This window comes from Hyperolius riggenbachi, chromosome 9 (assembly GCF_040937935.1).
Source record: "Hyperolius riggenbachi isolate aHypRig1 chromosome 9, aHypRig1.pri, whole genome shotgun sequence".
Taxonomy (NCBI): Eukaryota; Metazoa; Chordata; class Amphibia; order Anura; family Hyperoliidae; genus Hyperolius; species Hyperolius riggenbachi.
This window is the reverse complement of record NC_090654.1, coordinates 8,762,224-8,789,017: the sequence shown is the minus strand read 5'-3', so window position 1 is coordinate 8,789,017 and position 26,794 is coordinate 8,762,224. Positions and strand designations below refer to the sequence as shown.

At 45.8% G+C, this 26,794-nt stretch overlaps 1 protein-coding gene across 7 annotated transcripts in view; it reads right to left on the bottom strand.

Annotated features, from left to right (window-relative positions):
- PBRM1 (polybromo 1) overlaps positions 1 to 26,794 on the bottom strand; it is a 129,905-nt gene that overhangs the window by 88,190 nt on the left and 14,921 nt on the right. For all 7 annotated transcript variants that reach the window (XM_068251877.1, XM_068251876.1, XM_068251878.1 and 4 more), the window contains exons 2-12: positions 20,757 to 20,912; positions 18,747 to 18,844; positions 14,743 to 14,890; positions 13,088 to 13,222; positions 11,755 to 11,871; positions 8,719 to 8,787; positions 6,659 to 6,757; positions 6,446 to 6,531; positions 6,235 to 6,326; positions 2,194 to 2,425; positions 1,314 to 1,455 (exon numbers count right to left, since the gene is read on the bottom strand). In XM_068251877.1, the coding sequence (XP_068107978.1) occupies positions 1,314 to 1,455; positions 2,194 to 2,425; positions 6,235 to 6,326; positions 6,446 to 6,531; positions 6,659 to 6,757; positions 8,719 to 8,787; positions 11,755 to 11,871; positions 13,088 to 13,222; positions 14,743 to 14,890; positions 18,747 to 18,844; positions 20,757 to 20,897 (1,359 nt within the window). In that variant the 5' untranslated portion in view covers positions 20,898 to 20,912. The remainder of the gene's footprint in view (positions 1 to 1,313; positions 1,456 to 2,193; positions 2,426 to 6,234; positions 6,327 to 6,445; positions 6,532 to 6,658; positions 6,758 to 8,718; positions 8,788 to 11,754; positions 11,872 to 13,087; positions 13,223 to 14,742; positions 14,891 to 18,746; positions 18,845 to 20,756; positions 20,913 to 26,794) is intronic.

Here is a 26,794-nt window from a genome sequence, read left to right as displayed (position 1 = left end):
AGGTATATGGAGGCTGTCATGTTTATTTCCTTTTAGACAATACCAGTTTCCTGGCAGCCCTGCTGATCCTCTGCCTCTAATACTATTAGCCATAGCCCCTGAACAAGCATGCAGCAGATCAGGTGTTTCAGTGGTTCAGACTTATAAGTCTGATCTGACAAGACTAGCTGCATGCTTGTTTCTGGTTTTAATCAGATACTACTGCAGAGAAATAGACCAGCAGGGCTGCCAGACAACTGGTATTGATTAAAAGGAAATAAACATGACAGCCTCCATATACCTCTCTCTTCAGTTCCCCTTTAAAGGAAAACTGTAGAGAGAGGGACATGGAGGCTTCCATATTTATTTCCTGTTAAGCAATACCAGTTACCTGGCTATCCTGCCGATCCTCTGACTCTAATACTTTTAGCCATAGACCCTGAACAAGCATGCAGCAGATCAGGTGTTTGATATTATTGTCAGATCTGACAAGATTAGCTGCATGCTTGTTTCTGGTGTTATTCAAACAATACTGCAGCCAAATACATCAACAGGACAGCCAGGCAACTGGTATTGCTCAACAAGAGATAAATATGGCAGACTACACATACCTCTGGCTACAGTTTTCCTTTAAGATAGATCAGAGAGGAATCTGTTGGCTGCTCCCATACTGTACACAGAATTTCATTAGATTTCAGCATGAGCTGTAGCCTTCACCATCTAAGGTGCTCCCCCCTGGGTGTTGTCAGTGGAGCTAACACTCAAGTGTCCACCATCGCGCCTCCCACTCTGTATTCTCTCCATGCCATGACGCTCCTCCCTGTGTCTCTTGCAGGTTGCATCATGTGACAAAGGCAAAACACTAGAGGTCCAGCGGGCCTTTAGTGTTTGGCCTCTAGCATTTGTCACATGACTCAGGAGCTCCCGGGGAGTAGACACAGGGAGGAGTGCTGCAGCGTGGAGGGAAGACACCGAACATGGGAGGAGGCATGCCAGCAGACCGGAGAGTGTTAGCTCTGCTGTCAACACACTGCGATGGCAGTCTCCAAATCAAATGCTACTAGTGCTGCAGATCGAGCGATATCTTCCATCTGGCAGGATCGACAAAAATTGATTGGCCAGGCATTGTTTTCATTTTAATTATTGTGTTCAAATCTGCTGGTTATCGAGGAGCATAGGCACACCCACTTTTGGGCGTTGGGAAGGGTGGCATTTTATGCGGATTTCTGAGGTCTGTACCGGCTCCTTCCCCCATAAATCTTCCCGGAACGGCTTAGATCTATACATTAAAACTTTACCAAAATGTCAGTATCTGAAACCAAATGAAAGGTTACCTGCATCAGCTGCTGCAGCTTGAACACCCGCTTGTAAATGGCAGAATTTGGCACATTGTAGCGCTTCGCATTCTCAAACATCAGATTCAACTCTGACTCCAAGTGGTCCAGATTCTCATATTCCTGGTTCTTTAGCTTATTTCTGCACACAAAACAAGGGAACATTGAATGAGGATACCAGAAAAGAGTGGATACTCTATAGCAGGGGTCTCAAACTCACGGCCCACGGGCCATTTGCGGCCCTCGATACAATATTTTGTGGCCCTCGCCGGCAAAAGCTTCCTTATAGTTCGCTTCAGTGCTCCCAAGTAATCCGCCGCATCCCCGCCGCTAAACGAGGGCTGCAGAGCCCCCAAATCACCCGGGGGGCAATCCGCCGGCATTTCCTGGAAGGGGCAGAGCTTTCAGCTTCAGCTCTGCCCCTCCTGATGTCAATCGCCGCACAGATCGCCGCCTCTCCCCGCCCCTCTCTGTGAAGGAAGAGTGAGAGGGGCGGGCAGAGGCGGTGATGCGCCGCGATTGTGAAATTCCTTATGCGGCCGAGCCTCATCCTGACTTTGCCTCCTGCGGCCCCCCAGGTAAATTGAGTTTGAGACCCCTGCTCTATAGTGTAACAGCTTTCATCAACACAGACTATAGACTGCACTGCTGCGTTTTTAAAAAGGCATAGAAACTAATGCTTTTTTTAAACATTTTAAAACGCGTTTTTAAAACCTGTCGCTTCTGTCAGATTTCTACTACTTACTGTAAGTGACAGCAACATAGGAGAAAAGTAATTTATGGCTCCTTTTATTCTGGAAGAAATGTACTTTTTATTTGTGCTTTAAATTTTAACATTTTCGCGACAGTTCCTCTTTAAGGAAGGATATCCCGTGTGTACCTGATCTGGTGAAGGGAGATGGGGTTCTTGATCTGCTGATAATAATCCGGATATTTCTTCTTAGACGGGAGTTGGTAGAATGGTTCGGCAATTAGCTGCCCCTGGTTATTCCGGAAGGATCGGACCGTCTCGTAAAGCTGGTATAACGGACTTGATATGTCCATGAAAGAGGTGGTGCTTTCACCTTCTGACTCCGCCTCTTCATAGCGGAGGGACGGAGGTGCGGGGGTTACTGTAGAGAGACAAACGCAAGGCGATAAATGCAGAAAGCTGCGGATGAGCCACGCTAACAGGAACATGCTCGTCTCTGGACAACAAAACCATAGTGAGGATACAGGAGCCAAATATATAGTTCTAGGTTTCTCTGCCGACACAATCGGGAGTGAGCAACTTAAAGTGGATCCGAGATTAACTTTTACTGATTGCATAATTGTGTTCCTTTACTATTGTTTAGAGGGCATTCCTCAAGCCAAATACTTTTTTGTTTTTGTTTTAATACTCTAATTCCCTATAAACTAAACAAGCCTCGCCCACAGCTTTTCAGAGAGCCAAGGCATTTTCAGACAGTAGCAAGGGCTCATGGGAGCTCAGTCTGGGCAGGAGGAGGGGGAGGTATTACTAGCCAGAGATTTCAGAGGCAGAGAGGAGGGAGGAGGAGGGGGGATTAGGTTTTTTTCACAGGCTGAGTGCTGAAGATGCAGATAAGCTTGCCTGTGGGTAATGTTTACAAACAACATGGCTGCTGTCATTGTATCACAAGAAGAAATAATCATATTCTATTGAAGCTGTTTGCAGCTAGATTTGATGTGTAAATTATCTAATCTTTAGATAAGATATATAGACAAGTTACTTGTAGACCTGACCGATTTGAGGAAAAAATTGAATTGAGCGATTTCTGTCTGAAATTGCAATTTCGATTCGATTCACGATTTTCTTCAAATCAAGCTTTGTTCCCCCTCTGTGCCTGTTTGTTCCCCCTCTGTCCCCATCTGTCTTTGTGCCCCCTTTGCCTCTTTATGCCTCCTCTGAGTCTCTCTCTTGCCCCCTTTGTGTCTCTGTTCCGTCTCTGCCCACTCTGTCTTTCTGTGCCTCCTCTGTCCCCCAAGCTGCATCTGTTCTGGACATAGCTTCCAGCACGAGTCCAGTGATGCCAGTCTATCCACTTCGCCTCCTGCAGGCTCTAATGCATGGCATACTTCCTGTATGTCATGTGACATACAGGGACCTGGAGTTTTGCCAAGCACAAGTGACGGAAGACGGCTATAGAGGACGGACAGTGTTGGACTCGTGCGGAAGGTATGTCCAACGCTGCGGGCCACACACGCCGGGACTTTGGGGAAGTTTGAAGCCGCTTCTTCAAACTTTCCCATGCGGAAATGACGTGAGCGCGATAATTGCTGCTTTGACGATTCCGAAATTGTGATCTTGGTGATTGCGATTTCGGTTTAAATTCGATTTATCTTTCAGGCCTAGTTACTTGTTATAGTTAGTTTTTCATCTCGGATCCGCTTTAACCACTTCAAGATGATAGCAACTTTCACATCATCGCTGCTCCCATTCATTCACCAATAACTTTATTACTACTTATCACACCTAAATGATCTATATATTGTTTTTTCTGCAGGACAAATTAGGCTTTAAGCATGTGATAATTTTGTTTAGTAATTACCTTATTTTCTATGCATTTAAAAGAGAAAATAAGGGGAAAAAAACACTATTTCTCCATTTACATTCAGTAGAGCTTTACAATAAACAGTGCAAACTCTAAGTTAAACCCACAAATTGTATTTGCTTATTCATCCTGGTTATTAAAACATTTAGATTTTGTTCCTAGCACAATGTATGGTGACATTATTGTATTTAGAAAGAAAGGTGTCTTTTTCTTTATTTTTTTTTCTCTTTCTCATTATACACCATCAATGATTTCAAGACCTTATTTGCAAAAATAATAGTAATATACCCTCATGGCATACATTTTTAAAAAGCCATGTTCCGAAGGTAACAATATATTTTTTTTCTTTTATATTCTGTAACTTTGTTAACATTTTACAAGTCTTTTATTTTGGTACAGAATATGCGGAAATTAACCTGCTTTTGATTCAGTTTGTGACTAAAAAAATACACAAGACATGGGCCTCAACTCTAAAACTGTCTAAACTGTATTCTACTACTTATCATGGTTAAAATGTTACCACATATGTCTCTTGTAGTGTTCCTACAACTTTCCCAAGTTTGACCATAATTTTGAAAATTCATTTTTATGTTTTGATTGAATTTGTTCCTACCTATTTTTTATGTGACAGGCGTCCAAGCTGTAAGACGTACCAAAATGTATTCTACAACTCGTCATGGTTAAACCGATAGCACATCTGCCACATTTAGTAACAAACTGGTGGTGTACTGGCCACAAATACAATGGACGTGTATATACGTCCTTTGTCATGAAGTGGTTAAAGTATATCAGAGGCGAGTAATAATATTATCTTTACTTCCTTGGGGCTTCTTTTAGCCAAGAGGTCACTTGTCTCCCTCACCGCAACTCCGGTCTTCTCCCGCGTCCTGCTTGAGAACCGCCTACCACCAATGGGATGACATCTGCGCGGGCACACACCCACGTCACCAGCAATGTACTGAGCAGGTGCAGTACACTCCCGAATGAGTGGGCACATGCGCAGAAGACAACGACGCATCGAGGGTTGCCGATACTTCAGGCGGCCAGCAGGACCCCGGAGACGCTGCGGCGAGGAACATGTGATCTCAAGGGGATGGAAGGAGCCCCAGGTAGGTAAAGGTAGGTGTTATTACTTTAATACACAGGCATCCGGTTTATAATAAAACACAGTTTAAAAACGAGCGGCAGTGCTGGTCTTATCTCCCCTGAAGAATAAAGTCAGAGTTACCTGGAAGTACAAATTTATTAACCCATTCGCGTTCCGTCGTTTTCACTTGAGAAATGTTCACCTCCCACTCATTAGCCTATAACTTTATCACTACTTATCACAATGAACTGATCTATATCTTGTTTTTTCCGCCACCAATTAGGCTTTCTTTGGGGGGTACATTTTGCTAAGAGCCACTTTACTGTAAATGCATTTTAACAGGAAGAATAAGAAAAACGGAAAAAATTCATTATTTCTCAGTTTTCAGCCATTATAGTTTTAAAATAATACATGCTTCCATAATTAAAACTCACGTATTGTATTTGCCCATATGTCCCGGTTATTACACCGTTAAAATTATGTCCCTATCACAATGTATGGCGACAATATTTTATTTAGAAATAAAGGTGCATTTTTTCCGTTTTGCATCTATCACTATTTACAAGTTTAAAATAAAAAAAAAAAAATAGAAATATTTCATCTTTACATTGATATTTAAAAAGTTTAGACCCTTAGGTAAATATTTACAGGGTTTTTTTTTTTTATTGTAATGTTTTTTGTTTTTTTGTATCAAACATTTTATTTGGGTAGTTTTGGGAGGGTGGGATGTAACAATAGATTGATAATGTAAATGTGTGTTTGAGTTTAATTTTTTTTACTTTTAGTTGTAGTATTACTTTTTGGCCACAAGATGGCGGCCATGAGTTTGTTAACATGACGTCACTCTAAGCGTAACATACGCTTAGAGAGACGCATGGGAGACGCTACAGCCAGAAAAAGCGCAGCTTCCGAGAGTAGCTGTTGCTTTTTCAGCGGGGGAGAGGAATCAGTGATCGGGCACCATAGCCCGATTCACTGATTGCCTGGCTAACGAACCGCGGGCGGGGGCGCGCGTACTCGCGCGCGATCGGCCGCGGAGCGCGCATGGTTCCTGGACATAGTTTCTACGTCCAGGAACTAAGATGGGTTAAGCACCAACGCATTTCACTGGACCACGGCCGCTTCCTCAGGTCTATACAGAAGCTGTGCCTGACAATTTAGGCCAACAGGAGTGAGCGCCTCTATCTTCAGGAGAGGTAAGACATCATTCCATATATCTCTACTGCAGGTGTCCTTTGACCTCATACAGGTTTAGCACATTGGATGTGACGGAATCGATTACCGTTTAGCGATGCATCTTCCTCGCTCTCGGAGCCGTACTGCAGCGCCATTGTGATAGCGGACAGTCTGTCTCCCTGCGCGGGACGCTTGTTCCTGCAATAAACAGAAGGAGTCACATGTCAGCCAGCCGCTTCATACTCTCTGAGAATTCCCCATATTGCAGATCCGACATGACGCCAACAACAGCCGGATATCTTAGAAGGATGAGGCACCTGCTGCGTAGACTCGACTTGGACGACTCCGAATAATCGATCTCTGACTTTTTCATGGCAAAAAGCTTCTTTATACTATTCGCGTCCTGCGAGAAACAGAATGTAATATATTATCACCATGTATTATATAAAGACGTGATGATAGTATTGACAAACAAATGGCTGGGCGATACACACACACCAATCACAGGCAGAAAACGCGCACTCACTCACCTTGAACACCTGAGAGCCGGGCTCGTTGTAGGTTTTAGCGTTCTTTGTCAGCAGATCGATGTCTTTGGCCATTGTATTCACAGTTTTATAATAGCCGGACTGGAATAAAGAGACCATATGAATCAATGGAAAGTCTCAGCCCAATGATAAGAGTTTAGTGAATTAAATCAATGCAATCCAGAAATACTCAGATAGAAGAGAGAAAAATACCGCTCAACTCACAAGGGAGGCAGTGCTGGAACAAGGGCTGCCCAGACACAGGAGAAAATTAATGGAGGTCTGCACGATGTCTCCACAATCCAAGTTTATTCAGGACATATCCCAATCAAATAAATGAGCACCAAGCTGACATGTTTTGAACTAGCGCGGTTCTTAATCATAGCCATCTTATGGCTCACATCAACAGGTTTTAATAGTAGGTGGGACCAGAGGGGTTGCCAGGCCAACCGAACCCAATGCGGGCGGGAACACAAAGATCCGCACCCTCTATACTGGCTACCACACCATCCTTTACAAATTCATATATACAATTAAAACCCAAATGCAACTAAAAACACGAGGAGCACGCTTGAATTCAAAAACGTACAAATACAAAAGGTGAGTATACAAATAACAGCCACCAGTGACTCAGGGATACCCAATTAAATCAGAGGGGGTAATTAGTTGCTTACTAAAGCCAGATCCCATCTCGCATTCATACTAAAGAGGGGCCCGGGTCCCCAAACGGAAGATCCACAGGGCCTCTCTTTACGGATCATGGCTAAAAGATCTACCCCTCTCCTCGGCAAAAAGACCCTCTCTATCCCCTGAAAGAAAAAACTGGACGTTTCCCCCATGTTCCAAACGAAAACTTGGATTGCCGAGACATCGTGCGGACCTCCATTCGTTTTCCCCAGAAATACTCAGCAGTCTAGTCACTCACTAGAGGCAGAATGATGTCAGGAAAATACTGTACATTATTTCCATCGTATGGTACAGCTTAACGTAAACCTGAGACAAGGGGAACAAGAGGATTATTATTTACCTCTGACTTCTTCCAGCCCCCCTACAGTCTGTCAGCTGCCTTAGTGTCCCCCCCCCCCCTCCGGGTCACCCTCAGTTGTGCTGCTGCAGCCACATTAAAGCCCGCGTCCCAGAGGCTACTGCGCATGCGCTGTTCCAGGCCCCTATTGTGCTCCCATAACCAGGAGGGTTCTACAGTTGTACAGTCACAAGTCAGTACAAAAACCACAGAGTGTGATTGAAGAGGTGCCCGGCCAAGACAACGCATGTGCAGTAGGCCCTGGATCATGGACTTTCATTTGGCGGCAGCAGCAGCCTGAGGGGAGCGGGGGGGACACGGAGAGAGCTAACAGACTGTAGGGGGCTGGAAAAGGCCCCAGAAAAGTATATGTGCAGGTGGTTGGAGGATCGGAGGGGGCCGGCCGGAATGTACCTGTGGACAAGATCGGAGATGTAGGTAGGGCAGGTCCTGTGCACAGATTTGTAGGCCAAGCACAAAATGTTGAAATTGATCCTAAAGCAGAGAGGGAGCCAGTAAAGGGCTTTACAGAGGGGAGTCGTAGAGGCGGAGCGATGGGAGGAGTTTATCAGTCTGGCTGCCACACATTAACTATTGAAGGGGGCAGTGGGGTTTGAGGAGGGGCCTGATAAAAGGGAATGGCAATAGTCCAGCTGGGAGATAACAAGGGCATGGATGAGGAGTTTGGTGGTGTCAGGGGACAGGTAGGGGCGGACCCTGGAGGTGTTGCAGAGGTGGAAGTTCTAGGATTGAGTAATACTTAGAATCTGGGATGCAAAGGAGAGTGCAGAGTCCAGGGTGCCCCCAAGGCAGTGGGCCTGGGGGGGTGTAGGGTGGATGGCAGTGTTATCGATAGTGATATGCATATTTGGGAGGGGTGCAGCTGTGCGGGGCGGGACTATCAGAAGCTCAGTCTTGTCCAGTAAATGAAGGAATATGTAGCTTTAACAATCCAGAAATTGGCATTTTTGCTGTGCTTTCCAAATTCCTCAGATCAGTTTTCCTGGAAAATTGTGAAAATAAGAAGTCACAACATTACCTGAATCCTCTGAGAAATCATCTTCAAGTCGATGGGCTCTTTGATAATCGCATAGTAGTCCGGATAATGCTAGGAAATAACAAAAATAGAAGGAAAATGAATAGATTAAGCGCTGCAAAAAGACCAGCAATCATCATATAAATACTGTAGATACAAACGGCCTTTTATATATAATCGCTACATAAACCAGAATACACCACACACAGGGAAAGTCCAGGAGAATCATATTCATGTCTTTCGTTGGCTGAACTATCTTGTGCTGGTAAACGTTACAAAAATGTAACCAAAAAGCATTTAAAAAAAACCCACTTTCCTTAAAGTGGATCCAAGATAAACTTTTACTCATTGCATAATTGTGTTCCTTTCCTATTGTTTATAGGGCATTCCTCAAGCCAAATACTTTTTTTGTTTTGTTTTAATACTCTAATTCCCTATAAACTAAACAAGCCTCGCCCACAGTTCCTTTTTTGCCTTGGCACTGTAGCAAGGGCTTATGGGAGCTCAGTCTGGGCAGGAGGGGGAGGAGGTTACTAGCCAGAGATTTCAGAGGCAGAGGGGAGGAGGGAGGAGGAGAGGGGAGTGCATTTACACACAGGCAAGCTGATAGCATCTCCAGCCCTCAGCCTGTGACAATGTGAAAAACAGAACATGGCTGCCCTCATTGTATCCCAGGAATAAATAATCATATGCAATTGAAGCTGTTTGCAGCTAGATTTGCTGTGTAAACTATCTAAACTTTAGATAAGATATATAGACAAGTTACTTGTTATAGTTAGTTTTTCATCTCGGATCTGCTTTAATCTCCTTAGCGGTAACCCCGAGTCAGGCTCGGGATAGAAATCCCCAGCTCTGAGCACTAATCCAGAGTTGGATCCATTGGAGATGTGGAATGTGCAGGGCTGCCACAGATCTATCTAGCCGTATGATTTTTAGGGTCTGAAAGCTTGTAAAAAAGAAATGCACCACTTTTGGAAAACAAATCTGTAAATAATCATACCACCTGGGTCAAAGGATACCCGAAGTGACATGTGACATGATGAGATAGACATGGGTATGTACAGTGCCTAGCACACAAATAACTAGGCTGTGTTCCTTTTTTTCTTTCTCTGCCTGAAGGGGTTAAACATCAGGCATGCAAGTGATCGTTTCTGTCCATGTCAGAACCGGGTCGGACTATAGCATAACCCACACTGATAAGTAATTACAGCCATAAAACACTTTCATGTCAGTAAATGGCTTCTGAGTGCTGGAAAGAAATAAAAAGGGTCAATAATTCTGGCATACTTAATGAAGGTGTCATTGAGCAGAGACAATGAAACAAAATGAATACAACAGTGGTATATCTAAAAACAAAAAGTCATTTTAGGAGGAGGGGGGACAGATTAAGAGGAGGGGAGGGGGGGGGGGGGAGAGCTTCTGGATCCTAAAGAGGCCTCCTCTGTCCCTTTCGCCCCAGCGCTGTCAGCCACCGAAAATCCAACAACAACTTTGTCGGCGGTGCTGGGGTGCAGACTCCTGTGTGAGCTGTGCGCAGGTGCAGTAGAGCAGACCCCATCAGGCTCGACTACTTCTGCCTGAAGTAAAGCCGCTACTGCGCAGGAGTAGGATTGTTATCATCCCCGAGCCCCCTCGGATTTTCAGCGGCGGACAGCACTAGAACAGAGGGATGGAGAAGGACAGGAAAGTCTCATTAGGATGCGGAGGCTTCCCCCTCCCGAGGTAATTACTACATAGGGGCACTTTTTTTCTTACAGATTCTCTTTAAAGAGTATTCCTGTGAAAGAGAGCCTGGCATGTCCAAATCTGTCTTAAAGAGACTCTGTAACATCAAAAACCTCCCCTGGAGGGTACTCACCTCGGGTGGGGGAAGCCTCTGGATCCTAATGAGGCTTCACACGCCGTCCTGCGTCCCACGGGGGCCTCGCTGCAGCCCTCCTAACAGCCGGCGACAGAGCAGACTGTAGCTTCAATATTTACCGTTGCTGGCTCCAGCGGGGGCGCTGTGGCTGCTTTCAGCACGGAAATAGATGGAAATACCCGATCTCCGTCGGGTCCGTTCTACTGCGCAGGCGCCGGAGACTTGCGCCTGCGCAGTAGAGCAGACCCGACGGCGATCGGGTATTTCCACCTATTTCGGAGCCGACAGCTGTCAGAGCGCCTGCGCAGGAGCCGGGAAGGTAAATATTACGTCACGGCTGCACGGAGGGCTGCAGCGAGACCCCCGTGGGACGCAGGACGGCGTGGGAAGCCTCATTAGGATCCGGAGGCTTCCCCCACCCGAGGTGAGTACCCCCCAGGGGACGTTTTGTCGTTACAGATCCTCTTTAATGCTGCCAGGATCAGGGGGTGGTAGGGGTAATAACTCACCCGCTGGCGTGTAATTCATTAGACAAGTGACGTTTTGCCGCCTTCCATCGGCCATTTTTTGGGGTGTATGCGGTGGCTCCCCCAGCTTAGCAGTGCCTCTGTGGCGTAGTGTGTGCAGCACAGAGGCGCTTAGCTTTGTACTAGTCCTACATGAGTTTTATGCTCCGTTCATAGCCTGAGGATGCGGGATATGCCTGTGAAACGCGTTGGATTTTCTGGAGTATGTGAACAAATATTTGGTTGAACTCTTTCAACAATTTGTTGTGTCTACTTGGAGGAGGGAGATCCACCTCAGCCTCCCCCGACTTTTAAACTTTTTATCGACTTAAGCTCTTGGTGCCTCCGTTTGCCTGTACATGTTCTAAGTCCACCCTTGGTGGAGGGGTGTTGCCCCCCTTTTTTCCAATCTACAGAAAGCGACTTCTTAATCCTGAGTGGGGACAGTTCTAATCTCCCCACCTGCCTACATAGTGGTTACCTGGATGGTAACGCTGGTTTGTGAGTATTAATATCATATACTTACTTCGTCACACCCATATTACCAGTACATACTACACTATATTGGGCTCTCGGTGTCTCTTTCTGTATTCCGCAGATCAGATCATGTACATCCCACCCCCAGATCACGTAAGCCGCACATTCTTACGCCCCACCCCCCCTCGCACTCACCACTTTAGACGGGAGTTTCTGAAAGAGATCGCTGATCAGTCGGCCGTTGGGATCTGCCGCTGCGGTGATTGATTCCAATAGCTGTTCCAAAATGGGCTTCAAATAATTCTGGGAGGTCTGACGGAAAAAAAAAGGGAAACATTTATTTAAGTTTTCACATAAAAATATTTTTATAGCGGACCTAAAGTGTGCATGTGTATCTGCCTCTTCAGCAACGAAATGCGTCAGTGAATCCACACCCACTCCACCTGAAGCCACTCCCCCACGAGTGACACCCGCTGTCAGTGGATTCGGATAGGGCAGAGAGAGCCTCATCTGACAGCGTGGTTCTATCCTCTTGTGTGCTGTGCGTCACAACTTAACTCCTGGTTCTTCCAAGCTCACACTGACTGCCATATTTGAAGCAACTGCTGATCCTCTGGGCCAGATTTATCAAAGCATGACCGACAGTTTTTGCTTCTAAAACTGTTCTAACCAGCAGAGAAACTATTCTGCATGATAAGAAACCTCCCAAATCCTATGTAATAGCAGCAGTTTAGCATGGATTTCTAGAGCTGAACTACAGTTAACCCCCTTGCCGTTCCAATTGTGTCGGCAAGGGGGCGGCGCAGCACTTTTTTTTTTTTTCTTTAATTCATTTAGCTAGCCTAGTATAACCGGCAAGGAGGTTAAGAAAAGTGTAAATCCATTCCTAAACTGCTGCAGATTAAGAAGTGATTCATAGCAGTTCTACAGATAGTGCAGCAGTGCAGGCTAGATGTAATTTGTGAAAGGCTCCTCCCCCCTCACTCAGAGCCTGCTGACAGATGTGTTGGTTACCTCAGCAACAGTAATTTCCCTCACACACTGCACTGCCTGAGAGACCTTACTAACTCCTCCTATTCCTAACAGTTTAAGAAGAAACTTGCACTATCTAGTGATTTCTTAGCATGTCAGACAGTTCTGCACAGATTTCTAAAAACCTACTAATATTTTGTCTCAGACACTCTTGATAAATGTCCCCCATAAACTCTGAGTAATGTGCTCCAAGCTTAGGGAGCGTGTTGAAAAAGACACGCATTCCAGCGTTCAAAGAGGGATAGCGGGAAACCAATCAGGGCAGGATGATGGCGAAGGACCAGGAAGGCTTCAAGGGGCTGGAAGAAGCTCCAGGTAAGTAACTGACCAAATCTGTTTTCACTTGCAGTTACCTTTAAGAGTTTACGCATACATTCCCATAAAACCAGTTGAACTCGATGGACGTATGTCTTTTTTCAACCAAAATAACTATGTAACAAAATAACTATGTAACCACTGGAAGTAAAATGAAATATACAGTTGTATGGAGCCGTACCTCTCCCTCTCCAGTCTCCTGCGATTCCTCTTCCTCCTCATCCTCCTCGCAGTCTCCCTTCTGGATAAACTCATTCTTTGTGCGCAGGTAGAGATCCCACAGCTTGCAGGCAGCCTTGTACTCCGGGGTGTCAGACTGGGGAGGAGAAAGAACGCAATGTAAGGCAGAAAGCATTTATACAGGCCTGCCCTCTGACGTTAGCTCTCGGAGGGGATCTCTATGGATACGGATTATGTACGGCCGCCGGTGAGCTGGGCGCAGGGTGAGCTGAATGACGGCTCTCCCTGCTGCCGCTAAACTCCTAGCGGCATAAAATACTATCCCCCTCTTTGAGATGTCACAATTTGGAGGGAGATATAATTTCGGGGTCCAGCGATCACTGGAACCCCAAATTATCCTTATGCACCCCATGCAATATAAAATTGCTGCTATGGGGCATCTAGTTTCCACCTCATTTGATCTTTATCCTACTGTACTTTATACAGGGCCTGAGGAAGTGTGCTCTATTTATGAAAAACAATGGCACTCCAAAGTGTCAAATTTTAAGTCAACACTTACACTCCTTTTTAAAAACTTTTTTGAAGGATATCCGGTATGGGGGAAGTTTACTAACCTGGGGCATATTCCATTCCCCTGCAGTCTATAAAGTTCCTCTGTATCCTCCCGATCCCCTCTGTTGTGCCACTATTCCCCTGACTGATCCAGTTATGGGCTGCTGTGCATCCGTGGTGCCGGCGACGCGCCTCCTCGATTACGCTCCCGGTGCTGAGAGCATTCTCTGCATATGCAGTTCATAAAGACTTGATGCCTCCGTACAAAGAGCGGAACGGAGGTGGCCGCACATGCCTGCTAGTCTGAGATCTCTCGGGGGTGGATAGGGGCACAATGGAGAGGATCCAGAGGATAGCGAGGGACCATAAAGACAACTTCCCCTCTTCCGTCTTGCTTTAATGCTTTATCGGACAATTTATTTACAGGCTAGTAAGTGCTCCAGGCCAAATTATTTAAGCACATTTTGTATTTCTACTTTGTTACATTTCCTTGCTTATAAGTAGTACTGCTGTAATGTGTATTTATGCCCACTTCTCACTAGGGGGCAGTGTGAGACAAAAGAGGACTTCTGCTTTCTATGTTATCTGCTTGGAGAGAGATATCAAAGCAAGCCAAAAATTTACAGCATGAGTTTTGCTGGCTGAAGACAAAAGCAGTGCATTATCTTAAAGTGAGATAACTTGTTTGTGGCTGTTAACTGATAAACAGTTTTATCTTTACTTGGGCACCTCCCCCTTCTTTTGGTTTACCTGTATTACCTTCGTTGAGAAACCGATAGTTTAGGTTTTCATTTTTATTTTGAGTGCGATAGGGCATGGCTCAAACAATCCAGGTCAGACAATGAGAAGACACAGCAATTTCTGGATCATAACTTCAGGATATTTTAATCAACTTTATATAAATAATAATAAAAAAAAAGTCGACTAAAGTTTGGTCTGCTCACACTGAAGTCTATATTGCCCCATTTCTGTGACTGAAGTTACCTTTCTGCAGCTACAAAGGAATACTATAAACAAGAGCAGTACGCTGAGAACAGGACAGAGACGCTACTGGCAGAACTACAAGACTTGGGTCACCTGCAGCTCTGGAAAGCAGAAGCTCACCTTGTAATAAGCTTTTGTGTTCTGGAACAGCAGCTGAAAGTCGGCGGTCAGCAGGCTGACATCGTCATATTCCTCCATCTTCAGCTTCTGCTGGATCTTCATCAAGTCGATGGGCTGGGTAACAATGTCGTAGTAGTCGGGCTGGTTTCTGAAGATACAGAACGGACAGCAGTGTGAGCCTGTGTGTTTCCCATGACGGGGGGGGGGGGGGGGGGGGGGAGAGGCATTGTACCTTGCATGGGGCACACACATACATTTCTATAAATTCCAATTATTAATTTCAGACAAAAGTTATTAATGTCAGATAAAAGTTTCTGAAGTAAACCTGTAAGGCCCCGTTCACACTTGCGTTTTGGCAAGTAAACTAACCGGATCCTGATCGGATCAGGACCTGATCGTGATCAGAACCGTACGGTCCGTTTGTATCAGGCTGCCATCCGGATCCGTGGGCAAAAAAATAATGAAATTTAAATAAAAAAATGTTGGGGTCAGCAGAAGGTGCACCTGGTGCACCTGTAGAATCAGGTTCCTCCGCTGTAGGCCTCACCTCCACCTCCGACATTCTGCCAAACAGCTCCAGCACGTGTGTCACTGCTGCTCCACTCCAGACATGCTTGGCCCATGTGTCCCCATCCGAAATGGCTGCTTGGATACGCATAGGAAGTGGGGTAGAACGTCAGGTTTTTGTAGGCAGTGTGTTCTGTGCCTTCCGTTCCCCATTGGTTTCTGTGTTCCTGATGGTGCTGTCAGGCTCAGGTCCGGCTCCGGTCCGGGTGCGTGGGCCGGAGACCCGGCCCCAAAAAATAGCGCATGTTGGAAAAGAGTCCGGATCCGGTCCGGCTCCGTACTGTACGGAACGGACGCATGTGAACGTCCGCATAGACTTTGCATTGCTATGCGGAACGTACGTTCCGTTTGTACAGTATACGGTCCGGATCAGATCAGGAAAATCTGGACAGGGAACGCTAACCCTCCCTGGACCCAGATGCAATGACCAGCTACAGACCTGTCTCTAACCTCCCCTTTCTGGGCAAGCTAATTGAAAAAGCTGTATACCTCCAGCTAGAAGCCAGAATCCTACAAAATAACAGTTATGACCCATTCCAGTCTGGCTTCAGGAAACACCACAGCACTGAAACTGCCCTCATCCAAATATGCAACCACCTGCTCAAGGCAAGAGACAGAGGAGAGTGCTCGATCCTCATACTGCTAGACCTTTCTGCAGCCTTTGACACAGTTGACCATGACATCTTGATAAACAGGCTACAGGAATACTGCGGCATTGATGGCATAGTACTTCAGTGGTTCCAATCCTTCTTGAGTGGCAGAACCCACAAAGTGTCTATGGGGCCCTTCCTGTCCACCCCTGTAACACTTAGGTATGGGGTGCCCCAGGGCTCAATCCTCTCTCCCCTGCTTTTCACGATTTACATGCTACCATTGGGAAAACTAATCCAAAAACATGGCCTGACATACCACTGCTATGCAGACGACACCCAACTATATCTTTCCTTCAAGCCTGGTGTGACAGACCCAACTCTAACTATAAACGCCTGCTTACGTGAACTACAGCAATGGATGAATGACAACTGGCTGAAACTAAATGCAGACAAAACTGAAGTCCTTCTGATTGGAGGGCAGAGCATGATAACAAAACAACTTAACTTGCAGTCTTCACCACTGGGAATAGGAGGCACGGATCTACGCAGCTCTGATCATGTGCGTAGCCTGGGAGTTCTAATTGATGGGGATTTAAACTTCAGAACTCAAATCTCTGCGGTGGTGAAATCATCCTATTTTCACCTGAAGAACATTGCAAAAATCAAGCACCTCATACCCCCAGAAGATCTGCAAACCTTAGTCCACGCCTTCATCACATCCCGACTGGACTACTGCAATGCTCTCTACACTGGCCTTCCAAAAAAGGCCTTGTACCGTCTACAGCTGATACAGAATACTGCTGCCAGACTGCTAACCAACCAACCCCGTCACTGCCACATAACGCCAGTCCTGCATTCCCTTCACTGGCTACCTATAGAATGGAGGGTCCTATTCAAGATCGGCCTACTGACATTTAAATCCCTGAATAATCTAGGCCCTGGATACATGAAAGATATGTTACAGCTGCGTAGCAATCCCCGCATTCTCAGATCCACAGGTTCTAATAATCTAGTCATACCCAGAGTCCACTTGGAAACTTTTGGTCCCAGAGCCTTCTGTCATGCTGCCCCTACGTTTTGGAACTCCTTACCTCAACAGATCAGGACAGCCCCATCCCTGGACGTGTTTAAATCCAGACTGAAAACCCACCTGTTCAGTCTGGCATTTGCAGAAATATAACTTTTGTTGTGTGAATACTTCATCCTTTTAATTACTGAATCTGAGAGAGCCTAAGCGCTTTGAGTCCTATGGGAGAAAAGCGCTATAGAAATGTTATTGTATTGTATTGTATAATGTGAACCGGGCCTAAGGATAAAAAGTGCCCCTGGGGGATACTTACCTCGGGAGGGGGAAAGTTCTGGATCCCAATGAGGCTTCCCTCGTCCTCCTCAGCAGAGGGGATCCAGCACTGGCAGCCCTCAATGATCTCCCTGTTAGCGCTTGTGGCTGTTGATGCGCAGACACAGTAGTGGCGGAGAGCTCAGGCAGCGGCAGAACTAGCCATCGATCGGGTCCGCTCTACAGCACATGCGCAAGCCGTCTGTACAGAAAAGCAGCCTCAATCAGGCTTGGCTCTATCCGCCAGCACGAGCCGAGAGCCGTTACTGCGCCAGCGCCTGTAGTAATACTGAGGTCGGCTTCTGCTCCGGGATGCCAGCGCTGGATCGGGCTTTCAAAAGGAGACGGGGAAGCCTCATTAGGATACGGATGTTTCCCCCTCCAGAGGGTAGTAACCCCCCCCCCCCCCCCCCCCAAGCCAGTTTTTTCCCTTAAAGGTTTATTTTAAAGCAAATCTGAATAAATGTATGTGATAATGAATTGTACGTGTAGTACGGATGATACATAAAACATTAGTAGCAAAGAAAATAGTCTATATTGGTTTCCTGTACAGGAAGAGTTAAAACGCTGCAGTTGTTACCTATGCAAAAGAGCTTCTACCTCAGTCCTGTTTTCTGAAGAGCTTAAAGTGAACCAGAGATGAAAATAAACTAATAAGATGAACAATTGCATTTGTCCTACTCCTAAAAATGACTCTTTTAGATCTCTCAAGGTTTTATTTTATGTATAAACATTTACAAAGCAGATATAATGTTTCATAGTCTCTGCTCAATTGCGGTGTCTGAAGAGTCCCCGAGTGAAAACGCATGAGCTACTGATGTTTTTATCTTCTCCCCTCACAGTAAAAAGCCCAGGTATCTGCTTAGGAAAGTGTTTTATAGCTGTAATTTGTCATCAGTGAGCCGACTGAGTCCTGACTGGAGAAAGACTGTCAGTTCCATAGCTAATTATACACTCTTTCAGGCAGGGAAAAAAAGAAAAGGAGCACAGCACAAGCGTCTGTATGCTTGACACTGTATATACGCATGTCTATCTCACCATGTCACATGTCATCTCTGGTACACTTTAAGGGCTTGCTCACACTTCAAGAGCTTTTCTAAGCACTTGTGATTTAAAATGCTCTTGCTAATGTTATCCTATGTGTGTTCACACTGGAGCGATGTGATTTTGCAATGCATTAGCAAGAGCTTTTAACACTCTTGCTGTGTGAATCAGCCATAAGGGGTTATTTCCACTGGACTACTTAGAAGTCGTCTTCCACTGCGTAAAGTGAAACTGAGCCGCGGCAGAACGAAGGATCTTATGGTAAGGATCGTATGGTAACGGCGCAGGCACGGGTCGGCCGCAGGGGGCTGGCAGAAGCCCCAGGTAAGTGAAACTTTTTTTTTGGTTGTTGTTTTTTTTTTTTTAGCATATATTCAGTTCCGCTTTAAGACAAAACAGACACACCTGCAGGCCACGGATGATGATAACAGAACACTGAAGCACAGACGTTTCTGTCTTACCTGCGTTTCGGGGCCCGGATGAAGAGCTCACACAGGATTCGGCCTTGCTCATCTTTGTAATCTCTGATTGTGTTGTAGAGTTCATGGCAGACGGCAATCTAAAGGAATGGAGCAAACGCCAACATAAGACAAACAATAGACAAGTGACAAAAGGTATATAACTCACTGCATCCCTCTGATCACTTCCCAGCTACTGTTTCAAGGTACAAACTACCCCGTTCTACAGCTGCCAGGATCCCAGCTGCTTTGGTTTCATGCGCTTTCACAGCTGATGCCTCTAACTTGTCACGTAAGGGGACAATGTCTGAGCCTGAAGATGTAGTGAATATATTATGTATCCACTTTACCTCAATTAGTCGTTTGACCATTTCTACTCCATCTACTGCAGATGTATACAGGCCCAGATTTACCTCACAGGAGCCTATAGGCAAAGATGTCCTGGCACCCTAGACTTCGCCCTCCATGCATGCAGGCCCAGATTTACCTCACAGGAGCCTATAGGCACAGATGTCCTGGCACCCTAGACTCCGCCCTCCATGCATGCAGGCCCAGATTTACATCACAGGAGCCTATAGGCACAGATGTCCTGGCACCCTAGACTCCGCCCTCCATGCATGCAGGCCCAGATTTACCTCACAGGAGCCAAAAGGCACAGATATCCTGGCACCCTAGACTCCGCCCTCCATGCATGCAGGCCTGGATTTACATCACAGGAGCCTATAGGCACAGATGTCCTGGCACCCTAGACTCCGCCCTCCATGCATGCAGGCCCGGATTTACATCACAGGAGCCTATAGGCACAGATGTCCTGGCACCCTAGACTCCGCCCTCCATGCATGCAGGGCCGGATTTACCTCACAGGAGCCTATAGGCACAGATGTCCTGGCACCCTAGACTCACCCCTCCATGCATGCAGGCCCAGATTTACATCACAGGAGCCTATAGGCACAGATGTCCTGGCACCCTAGACTCCGCCCTCCATGCATGCAGGCCCGGATTTACCTCACAGGAGCCTATAGGCACAGATGTCCTGGCACCCTAGACTCCGCCCTCCATGCATGCAGGCCCAGATTTACATCACAGGAGCCTATAGGCACAGATGTCCTGGCACCCTAGACTCCGCCCTCCATGATGCTACACACCCCTGCTGAACTGCATCGCAAGTGCTCTGATTGGCCCAGATGTCACCTCTCCCTTACCTGTCATAGGTAGCTACAGGTGCCCCTTAGTATTAAGTAGCCAGAGATACCCTCAATATTAAGTAGCTAGAGATGCCCCCAAGTATTAGGTAGTTAGAGGTGCCCCTGGCTGAAGGGAGATCTGGTCAGTGGAATGCAGAGAGCCAGGTGAGTAACCTCTTATTTACACACCACTTAGGACTCTGCATAGGGAAGGAGGGAGGGAGGGAGGCATGTGGGGAGTGAGCCGTCTTTCCATCTTCAGGCGCCTGTAGGCATGTGCCTACATTGCCTTATGGTAAACCCAACCCTGTATGTTTTGTAAACTTGCTGTTTGTTATATTATGATTTGAATTATTAAGGCTGGTTCACACAGGCGTCTGCCCGGCTTTCAGAGGCGTTGAGGCAGCATCGCATTCGAGTTTTCAGTGGCGTTCAGTTGTAGGCTTTTTCTCCCCCACAGGGGGACATTAGCCGCAGCAGTTAACTGTCCCAAGACGCTAATTGTAGCAGGCAGGGGCGCCTCGAACGCCGGGAAAAATCGGGATCTGAATGCCACGTTCGCGCAAACGCCGGTAAAAGCCCGGTACAAACGCTCCCATTTACTTGAATAGAATCGTTTAACATCGAGTCCCGAACACCGGCGGTAAACGCAGGGCAGACAGCCGTGTGAACGAGCCCTTACTCATAATAAAAACAGTGTTACAAAAAAATTAAATAGGCTATAGCTATTGCTTTAATATGTCAAATGTATAAATATTGTGATAAGCTGTTTATATTGCCAGCATTTCTGTGCCCCGCCCCTCGCAGCACCGGGCGGGCCGCCGCTTACCGGATCCACAGGTGTTACATTAGCAAGTCTCCTCTTCTTTCTGCCCGAGTTGGGGGTACTTGTGGCGTGCGGCGAATCATCGAAGTCTCCCCCGCTGACGCTGCTGGAGGGGGACGTGGCTCTGCGCCTCTTGGTGGTCATAAGCTCCACATTGTCCTAAATTACAGGGAAGCGGAGAGCGTGAAAATGTGTTTTATTTACATACACACACAGAGTACATAGTCATGTCACTGACTGTCCTCAGAGGGGATCACACTCTAATCCTACCATAGTCATAGTGTAATGTCCTACCATATTATTATTATGTATTTATATAGCACTGACATCTCCTGCAGCACATTACAGAGTACATAGTCATGTCACTGACTGTCCTCAGAGGAGCTCACACTCTAATCCTACCATAGTCATAGTCTAATGTCCTACCATATTATTATTATGTATTTATATAGCACTGACATCTCCTGCAGCACATTACAGAGTACATAGTCATGTCACTGACTGTCCTCAGAGGAGCTCACACTCTAATCCTACCATAGTCATAATCTAATGTCCTACCATATTATTATGTATTTATATAGCACTGACATCTTCTGCAGCACATTACAGAGTACATAGTCATGTCACTGACTGTCCTCAGAGGAACTCACACTCTAATCCTACCATAGTCATAGTCTAATGTCCTACCATATTATTATTATGTATTTATATAGCACTGACATCTCCTGCAGCACATTACAGAGTACATAGCCATGTCACTGACTGTCCTCAGAGGAACTCACAATCTAATCCTACCATAGTCATAGTCTAATGTCCTACCATATTATTATTATTATTATGTATTTATATAGCACTGACATCTCCTGCAGCACATTACAGAGTACATAGTAATGTCACTGACTGTCCTCAGAAGAGCTCGCAATCTAATCCTACCATAGTCATAATCTAATGTCCTACCATATTATTATTGTGTATTTATATAACACTGACATCTCCTGCAGCACTGTACAGAATACATAGTCATGTCACTGACTGTCCTCAGAGGAGCTCACACTCTAATCCTACCATAGTCATAGTCTAATGTCCTACCATATTATTATTATGTATTTATATAGCACTGACATCTTCTTCACCACATTACAGAGTACATAGTCATGTCACTGACTGTCCTCAGAGGAGCTCACAATCTAATCCTACCATAGTCCTTTTGTGTCCTACCTGATCATGCACCTCCATTACTGTGAACCCATGCTATGCATCTGAGTGAACCTAACTTGCCTAATCTACATGCTCAATCCAATGACTAAGCATTACCTGGCACTCATACTGTGCCGTGTGATCTGGTTTTCTATTATTCCTGTATGGTCATATTGCTGTATGTCACCCCTAAATATTGTCTGTAACCTAAATTAATGTTCAGCGCTGCGTAATATGTTGGCGCTTTATAAATACAATAAATAAATAAAATAGTCATAGTCTAATGTCCTGCCAGATTATTATTATGTATTTATATAGCACTGACATCTTTTGCAGCACATTACAGAGTACATAGTCATGTCACTGACTGTCCTCAGAGGAGCTCACAATCTAATCCTACCATAGTCATAGTCTAATGTCCTACCATATTATTATTATTATGTATTATATAGCACTGACATCTTCTGCAGCACATTACAGAGTACATAGTCATGTCACTGACTGTCCTCAGAGGAGCTCACAATCTAATCCTACCATAGTCCTAGTGTAATGTCCTACTATATCTCATATATACAGTGGCTTGCAAAAGTATTCAGCCCCCTTGAAGTTTTCCACATTTTGTCACATTACTGCCACAAACATGAATCAATTTTACAGGACTGTGGAGTCGGTACAAAAATCCACCAACTCCAACTCCTCAGTTTAGGATTCCACCGACTCCTCTAATTTGCATATTACAATCTTGTTGATTGAAAGTATGTAACATGAAATTCATCTCTAAACTGCCAACGCTTAGGAATGTTAAAAGACAACTGAAGTGAGAAGGATAAGGAGAGTGCTATATTTATTCCCTTTAGTCATAGACTAAAACTAGTCCTTGGTAAGAGTACTTGTAAAAGGTACAGGGCGGAACAAAGAACATCTATCAGGCCCTAGGCAATGTAAGTGTGGGTACATGTGGCTGCAGTGGCTGGATAGTGTAATGGTTAAGGGCTCTGCCTCTGACACAGGAGACCTGGGTTCGAATCTCGGCTCTGCCTGTTCAGTAAGCCTGCACCTATTCAGTAGGAGATCTTGGGCAAGTCTCCCTAACACTGCTACTGCCTATAGAGCGCGTCCTAGTGGCTGCAGCTCTGGCGCTTTGAGTCCGCCAGGAGAAAAGCGCAATATAAATGTTCTGTGTTTGTTTGTTTGTACATGTAAGAGTGATGTGCGGGTACTCTGCAGGGGAATAAGGAGATTCTTCCTCTATTACACATTCTTCATGCACAATCTGAACCAGGTTTATGGGTGATAGACAACACCTTTTTGTTCAATGTGCACAACATTCTCAGTGGATTCCCAGCAGCTCTGTGGGGAGTGTATATTATTATTATTATTATTGATTTATAAAGCGCCAACATATTCCGTAAGAAAGTAAGAAACAAACATGGGGTACATAATGCAGACAATGGTGTACACTAATATACAAGATACATAATTAGTGACAAAATACAAAGAATGATACAGCATACAGAGTACAAATTATAGAATTGGTAATGACAGTGATAAAAGTAACATGATGAATAAAATGTATAATGATTTCCAAGACACAAAAGGGGGAGAGGGCCCTGCCCTTGCGAGCTTACAATATAAAGGGAATGGGGGGGGGGGGGGGGGGGGAGACAAGAGGAGGGGTAGTATGCAGCAAATATATAGAGGCTTTGTGTTTTAGGATACCTAGTAGGAGTGCAATTTGGTCTTAGGACAAAGGGACGTGGCCTAAGGTAGCGCATATGCTTGTCGGAACAAATTAGTTTTTAGAGAGCGTTTAAAGGTAACAAAGGTTGGCGAGTGACGGACGTGTTGTGGGAGGGCATTCCAGAGGAGGGGTGAAGCGCGTGCAAAATCTTGTAAGCGGGAATGTGAGGAGGTGATTCTAGAGGAGGACAACAGAAGATCGTGTGCAGATCTGAGATTGCGATTGGGTTGGTATCTGGAGATTAGTGAGGATATGTACCGGGGAGAGAGATTGTGGAGAGCTTTGTAGATTAGGGTTAGGAGTTTGAACTGAATCCTCTGGTTAATTGGCAGCCAGTGAAGAGACTGACAGAGAGTGTCGGCAGAGGAAGAGCGAGAGGAGAGATGAATGAGACGAGCAGCTGAGTTCAGTACCGACTGGAGCGGGGCCAGTTTGTTAGACGGTATTCCACAAAGTAGTACATTGCAGTAGTCCAGACGAGAAATTATAAGAGCATGTATTAACATTTTGGTTGTGTCTTGAGTGAGAAAGGGACGGTTGCGAGATATGTTTTTGAGTTGGAGATGGCAGGAGCTGGTTATGGAGTTAAAGGGATACTGTAGGGGGGTCGGGGGAAAATGAGTTGAACTTACCCGGGGCTTCTAATGGTCCCCCGCAGACATCCTGTGTTGGCGCAGCCACTCACCGATGCTCCGGCCCCGCCTCCGGTTCACTTCTGGAATTTCAGACTTTAAAGTCAGAAAACCACTGCGCCTGCGTTGCCATGTCCTCGCTTCCCCTGATGTCACCAGGAGTATACTGCGCAGACACAGAACATACTGGGCCTGTGCTGTGCACTCTTGGTGACATCAGCAGGATCGAGGACACGGCAACGCAGGCGCAGTGGTTTTCTGACTTTAAAGTCTGAAATTCCAGAAGTGAACCGGAGGCGGGGCCGGAGCATCGGTGAGTGGCTGCGCCAACACAGGATGTCTGCGGGGGACCGTTAGTAAGTTCAACTAATTTTCCCCTGACCCCCCCTACAGTATCCCTTTAAGATGAGGAATAAAAGACAGAGAGAAGAGTCGAATATCACCCCCAAGCACCGAGCTTTGGGAACTGAAGTTATGGGAGTGTTATTAACATTTATAGTTACTTCAGGCAGAGAGGTGGACAGAGACGGTGGAAAAATGATTAGTTCCGTTTTACTCATATTAAGTTTTAGGAAGCGAGAGGACATGAAGGAGGATATAGCAGACAAGCAGTCAGGAACACGAGTGAGGAGGGAGTTAAGGTCTGGGTCCGAGAGGTACAGTTGTGTATCGTCTGTATAGAGGTGGTATTGAAACCCGAATGAGTTGATTAAATCACCAAGACCATGCATGTAGATGGAAAAGAGGAGAGGACCAAGGACAGAGCCTTGAGGAACCCCGACAGACAAAGCATGAGGAGAAGAGATCTGATCTGAGTAGGAGACTGTGAAGGACCTTCCAGAGAGGTAGGAAGATAACCATGTGAGAGCAAGGCCCTTTATTCCGACATTTGAAAGTATTTGTAGGAGTAAGGTGTGGTCGACAGTATCAAATGCTGATGACAGGTCAAGAAGGATGAGTATGGAAAATTGACCTTTGGATTTGGCTGTAAGAAGGTCATTGGACACTTTGGTAAGCGCTGTTTCCGTGGAGTGGTTAGAGCGAAAGCCAGACTGGAACTGATCAAGTAGGGAGTTAGCAGATAAATAATGGCTTAATTATGCATGTATATGGCGTTCAAGTAGTTTGGATGCAAATGGGAGAAGTGACACTGGGCGGTAGTTGGCGAGTGTGGTAGGATCTAGAGATGGTTTTTTTAAGTAGTGGTGTCACAACAGCCTTTTTGAGTGGGGACGGAAAGATGCCAGTGGAGAGGGACAGGTGAAATAGCGTTGTTAGTGCAGGCATGAGAGATGAGGATAGCTGCGGAATGAAATGGGAGGGAATGGGATCCAAAGAACAGGTGGTTAGATTAGCTTTGGATATTATAGTGGAGAGAGAATGTTCAGAGAGTGTAGAGAAGGCAGTTAGAGAGCAGTCAATGAGAGGTGTGGAGGTGGGATTTGAGGGCTGCATGGAGAATTCACTTCTGATTTTGTCAATTTTATCAGTGAAGTATGTTGCAAATTCTTCAGCTGATAAGCAAGATGAAGGAGGAGGAGGAGGGGGATGGAGAACGGAGTTGAAGGTGCTGAACAAGCGTTTTGGATTGTGTAAATGGGTGGATATTAGGGAAGAAAAATAGGACTGTTTTGCCACAGAGAGTGCGTTTCTGAAGTTGTTAAAGGCAATTTTATATAAGACTAGCTGATTGCCCGGCGTTGCCCGGGTATGTATTTGGCTAGTGTTGGCTCCGCCCACTTTTTCTAACCCTAACACACAATTACTCAATAACCAAGTTTGTGGGCTTTGCGGTCTTTGGAATCAATAATTTGCATTGAAATGAAAAAAATCTGATTGGCTGTTTGTGGCTCCACCCTCTTTTCTGAATTTGAACCCCAGTCACCCAATGACCAACTGTAGCAGGTTTAAGGCCTGTGCCATTAACAGTGCAAGAATGGCAACAATTAAATATTCCCCTTGAGAAGCAATAGGTGAAGTTTGATTCACTTTTGTAGGCTCCACCCACTTTTCTGAATATTTAACCCAGTCACCCAGTGACCAACTGTGCAAAGTTTGAGAACCCTGCCACTAACAGTGTAAGAATGGCTGCAATATACATTTTCCCAGTGAAATTTGTATTTGTCTCCACCCACTAATGACCTGGAACTGCCCGCCCGTGTATGTATTTGACCGGTTTTGGCTCCGCCCACTTTTACTAACCCTAATGCACAAACACTCAATTACCAAGTTTGTGAGCTTTGGGGTCTTTGGCATCAATAATTTGTATATTCCCATAGAAATTAAACAAATCAGATTGGCTGTTAGCGGCTGCGCCACTCTCCAACATTTGAACCCCAGTCACCCAATGACCAACTATAGCAGGTTTGAGGCATCTGCTACAGCCCCGTTTCTATGGGCGTGCGATACGTGCAATCGCCCGGGGCGCTTTATTGTGCTGCAGGAGGGGGGGGGGCGCCGGAGCGGGGGAA